At 30.5% G+C, this 5,575-nt stretch overlaps 1 protein-coding gene across 1 annotated transcript; it reads right to left on the minus strand.

The window, feature by feature from the left end:
- Window positions 1–214: 214 nt before the first annotated feature.
- Window positions 215–4,722, minus strand: LOC130824628 (protein IQ-domain 26-like). The gene is made up of 3 exons (XM_057689706.1): window positions 4,004–4,722; window positions 2,977–3,192; window positions 215–1,285 (listed from the first exon to the last, which is right to left on the minus strand). Exons 1-3 carry the CDS (start codon window positions 4,451–4,453, stop codon window positions 575–577), a joined length of 1,377 nt encoding a protein of 458 aa, XP_057545689.1. The 5' UTR covers window positions 4,454–4,722; the 3' UTR covers window positions 215–574.
- Window positions 4,723–5,575: the final 853 nt, after the last annotated feature.

The raw sequence follows: 5,575 nt of genomic DNA on the forward strand, positions 1-5,575 counted from the left end.
AGAAAGCAGTTATAAGAAGCCTCGATGCACGAGCTAGCTATCTTCATTAACTGTAATAAAAATCATATCCTTATCAAAGTTAAATAGAGTTAAAATGAAAAAAAATAACAAACAATTCATATTTGTACTTCTTCCAGGCAGAAAGCAGAGGAATGAGGCAACGAAATTCAAAGTGCACACATGGTTGAAGTAATTATAAGGTATGTAACATCATAATGCTGACAAACACAATATCATTACCCAACAAACCGATTTTACATTTCTTGTTTCACTTAGTAGCTATCAAACACAATACTAATAATAAAATTAATAATGCACCGAAATGGTACATACTACATTTAATTGATTATAAAAATTTCAATTTACTCTTCCCAACTACTAGGATATGATGAATCTATATAAGATTTTAATTTTGATCTTTACCATTTGTTTTATTTTGACGAAAGGCTGAATAATTTTCTACAAATAAAATAGAAAAGCTGAAAAATTGGTTTTTGTATAGATGATAAGAATGATAAGAATCATACTCTGTCACAAGAGTAAAAATGAATTCAACCGAACGATCAACCAATGGTTACAACTTTTGCAAGCTATAAACTTCGGGGTCGGGTCCGGGCACCCGACTAAAGTCATAAGACTTCCCAAGTTTGCCTATCACAGCATTTTTAAAATTGATAGCCTCTTGAACTTGGGAACATGACCTTTGCATCTTTACACCACTTAAACTATTTCTGGACTCCATCATTTCATTTAAGGACAATTTTTTCTTTGAATACCGTACTTCTGGCCTTTGTTTAGGGGCACTTTGGGACCTCACCTTTGCCCTAAAAGACTGTGTATTAGACATATAATTAGGGTTTTGATGACAACTCCCATAATGCCTTAAGAAGTAACTATTATTATCCCCACATACACTCTTAGATGGGGTTACAGGACCCGGGTTTGGCCCACCCAGGTTCATGAATCTGGGAGTGCTATGGGCCGTTGAGAACCGGCATTCATCACCCATTAGGCCCCATTCAGGGTCATGCCAGTGTTGGCAACCTGGGATTGATATGCGTGGGGGGTAGAACGGGTCGGGCTCGTATGGGTCTGGCCTTGGACCCGGGCTTGTAATAGTTCTCCACCCTCTTGATGATGATGATCTGGGTCGACCCGTATCGACCTCGACTATCTTGGTTATGTCTTCGGATGTTGGGTTGATTGTTCTGCTTTCAAAGGAGGATGAAAGCCTCCTGCTGTATACTGTTGCTGCTTGATCACTCCTTGTGTCATCAAATATTTCCTGAAAGAAACCAAAAAAAATTACTATGAAGTTCAAATTAGGAAATATGATTATCTTAATGCAATAAATATATTATAATAAGAAATTTTTATTAATATGGTAGTCTAATTTGTAACCATAATACTCCTATTACTTTGCAATATTTTTTATTTTTCCATTTACAATAATTTTGGCAAATTAAATACGTGTTAACAGAAACTGTTGGCTGGTTTGAGCAAAATGTGTAGACTGATAAGCCAATTGTTTAAGCAGCCAAATGTTAAAGTTGATTATTATAAAGATTTTTGATGAAAATTATTTTTGTTTTTGGTTTCTTTTAGGAAAAAAAGTAAAATAAAAGCCAAAAGCCTTTAAAAAAAGCTAATATATGAGTAACTTTTGGATTTCAAGTTAAAAGTCAATTTTTCTATGGATATAAAATTATTTACAAATATTTTTTTAGTTGCTTTACCAATAAAAATCTTAAAAATCAAATATTGATAAAAAAGCTAAGAAAAAAATTAATTGTCAAACAACTCTAACTTAATTTTATTCATAATTATTAATGTATCTAGGACTTTTTAAATATTTATGTTATTTTCCATTGTATCGATCTACAAACAAAAATTACATCTAGCAGTACTAGTAGACTAGTTACAAGTCTTACAACTGCCATAGTGTCCAGAAGATTTTCTAATTAACTAAGGCAGTGGCCAAGTTAATGTGATGTTGATACATAAATGCATAAATGAGTTATAGTACTAAAAATAAAAAGTACACTGTTTAGATATCATATCACTTTAAAAATGGTCCACAAATTATAAGGACATCAACTTTTGAGTGGATTTTGCCCATGGCAGAATAATGTAGGTACAAATTAATATATTCTATCTATATACAAATTTTATTTAATTAAAATCGATATGTTGTGAAATAAATATTAGGAATATTTCTAATATTAAAGGAAAAAGTGTCAAAAAGGATCTAATAAAATTTTTTTTCCAAAAAATACCTAATAAAAAAAATTTTTCAGAAAATACCTAATAAATTTTTTTTTCTCAAAATGTATCAATTGACATTTTTATTCAATTGACCGTCAAATTTAACGATTGATTGCTCAAAATCAAAAATTCTTCGTCCTCATCTTCAATTTCTTTTCCAATTCAATTTCCTCACTGTTTTCTTCCTCTACTTCTTACTCAAAATCGAAATAAAATTGGAAAAAAAATTGAAGATGAGGAAGAAGAATTTTCAATTTTGACCAGTCAACCGTTATATTTGACGGTGAATTGAAGAGAAACGTTACTTGGTACTTTTTGGAAAAGAAAAAAATTTATTAGGTATTTTTTGGTAAAAATTTTTTTATTATATACTTTTTGAAAACAATAATTTTTATTAGGTACTTTTTGACAATTTTTCCAATAGTAAATTTATTAAAATGGAAGTACACAAATCATAATATTAAAAATCACAAGTAAAAAACCAATAAGGATAGTCTATTTTGTATTATAATGGGCCTTAATCTAAAGCACTGTTACTTGCTTTACTAAAAAAAGACAAATTATAGTTGATTTTGGATTATTTTTTGATTGTTTAAAGGAAATTACGAATTTTAAAAACAAATTTTCTAACGAATTATGTTACTGTGATCTAGAGCATGAAACAATTAGAAATGCTACTAATAGTAAGAGGAATAAGAGTAAGACTGTTACCAAGGATCTCCGAGGGAAGAATTCGGGTTGAGAAAGACCCGAGAAATCGTTATTGGTAAATCGGGCTTGAGCCCGTTTGGACTTGACGGTAGCTTGAGCTCTAATGAGTGCTTGCATACCATGAAGAGTTGCTGTGGCTTGTTTTCTTACCAAATATCCTCTTACTAATGCTTGGATCTTTACTAATCCTTTCAATGCTCTTAATGCTTTCCTTGCCTTTCAAAAACCACCATAAATTATAAACACCATTAGATGCTTAACAATTACTCGTACATGTATTCTACTAATTTTGTAACTAATATGTTGAATTAATAATAAGTTTATTTATTCCAAAAAAAAATTAAGTTTACTTGATTTTCAATTATTAATAATGGTCAAAACTTTAAAAACATATATTCAACAAGAATTAGAGCGATAAGCCTACATCGAGATTACATGTAAATTGTTTCACATTGGAGAAAAAGAAAAGTACGTATATATCAATTTATAAAATAAGAACTAACTCCTACTTCTACTATTTAGTTTTAATAATGAACTTTGTTTGAACTTATACTTCATGTGAGCTATTATATCTCCTTGTTTGGATTGTCTAGACTTAAATTTAAAATTCTATTAAATCGTTAATAACATATAGCAACTTCATATTATTGGGATTAAAATTTTAAAATTATTAAATTCTTTTTAAAATCAAACTTCATTAACTCTTGCAATTAAATAAAATATTTAAAAACACAAAGATGTTGGAGAGTAGTTTCATTTTTGTATGGCACAAAATTAAAATAGTTGTGAAGGGAGTAAAGATAGCAACCTTAAATAGTGAACAACATGTTAAATTTGTTAATAGGAGTTATTAAATAATTCCATTTGATTAGAGCAACATAAATAAATAAAAAAAATTATCGTATTTATTTATACGTTGTTCATAGGAATTCCCATAAAAAATATACCATTAAAAAGTTTCTCAGCTTTGAGATTCCAAATGAAAGAATTTAATTGAAGAAAATTAAAGTTGAAATAGCTCCATTACCAAATATCCTCTAAAGGTAGACTGAATTTTCACCGCAGCCGATTTATCATTACAAGCACCAATAGCACCGCCACCGCCACCGCCACCGCTACTGAAAATTGTTCGCTGACCTTGACTCGTAAGTCGAACAACAGCAACAGCTGCCTGAGCAGCAACAACCGCCGCATCAGCTGCAGCGGCGGTTGCAGCTGCCACCGCAATAGCATGCTTATTCTGCTCCTTATTACTCTCAGAATCATCATAGTAAGACTTCAACCAAGCAGCTTCCGAATGGGATATATTAGGTGGTATAGTTTCCGGATTATTGCATAGCTCTGTTCTCTTCCCACCGGAATAACCAAAACTTTCTCTTTTCCGGTCACCGGCGTCTAAACTTGGGTCTTTTTGATTGTCTTTGGTAGTGTTCTTTATCCCAAAGATTCCCTTAAACCATCTACTGGCTTTTCCCATGGTTTTTTCTAGAGAAAAAGAGATGGAAAAAATGAAGAAAATTAACTTTTTTCCATACTTGAAATAGTGAAGAGTGAAGGAGGAAATAAAAAGAATAAAAAGGGAAAATAGGTGGAAATTAGGAATGGGAAAAAATATATTAATTTGAAAATTTTGTTGGATATTTTAAAGATTGGTGAAGATGAGGCGGCATATGGTGAGAGTAAGGAGAGAGTGTCAAGGAGCTCGTCAGAAATTTGACTAGGAGACAAGAAAATACTGATGAGTTTGTAAAATAAGATGCCCACCATCAAATTTAAGAGACGTTATAAAACCCAATAAACAGAGATATACTTAAATACTAATTATTGTATTTGGCTCTGGATTAGCTAATAGGATAAATGAATATTTTGAGTAAATTACCTATATAGAATGATGAGGCTTTTAAAAAATGAAATTATAATAATATATGTTAAAAATTAGTGAGAATATAAGAAAAAAAGTAGTAGAAAAACATGATATTAAAATGTTAAACCGGTATATTTCAGTACTTCATAGCAATGCAAGCAAGCGCGTATATTAATAGTACAACTATTCCTAGAGATGATGTATCCTTTTTTCAATGTATTCATTTATTCCTAACAATATGCACTTTTTTAGAATTGAAAATCGAGTCAGGAGGAATTTTAGTTTGGATTATTTTGAATTTGATTTTATCTTTGAATAATATTTGCGTTAAATTAAGATCATGTTGGATATATATATATATATATATATATATATATATATATATATATATATATATATATATATATATATATATATATATATATATATATATATATATATATATATATCAAATGAGAAGGAGTGTGAAAATGAAAAGGATAAAATGGGATCTCATCCTTCCGGCTTCCAGATCAGATATCAATGGTCCGGATGAGTTTGATCCCTGCACGCGGTTCATGGCCTTTATCAACCGGTTTTCAATTTTTAAAATATTAAACCGGTTCAAGTAACCCTGCACGCGGTTCAATCTTCCTTTTCTTTTGTTATGCGATTTCTTTAGGGTCTCTCTCATGCGATTGCCTCTTCATCACAATTTGTCATTGTTCTTCGATTTTACATTTTGCTCTTCGAATT

This window comes from Amaranthus tricolor, chromosome 9 (assembly GCF_026212465.1).
Source record: "Amaranthus tricolor cultivar Red isolate AtriRed21 chromosome 9, ASM2621246v1, whole genome shotgun sequence".
Classification (NCBI taxonomy): Eukaryota; Viridiplantae; Streptophyta; class Magnoliopsida; order Caryophyllales; family Amaranthaceae; genus Amaranthus; species Amaranthus tricolor.

Coding starts and splice junctions, on each gene's coding strand:
- LOC130824628 (XM_057689706.1), bottom strand. CDS start 4,453: ATGGGAAAAGCCAGTAGATGGTTTAAGGGAATCTTTGGGATAAAGAAC. Junction 3,193..4,003: donor CTACCTTTAGAGGATATTTG/GTAATGGAGCTA, acceptor GGTTTTTGAAAG/GCAAGGAAAGCATTAAGAGC. Junction 1,286..2,976: donor TCTTCCCTCGGAGATCCTTG/GTAACAGTCTTA, acceptor GGTTTCTTTCAG/GAAATATTTGATGACACAAG.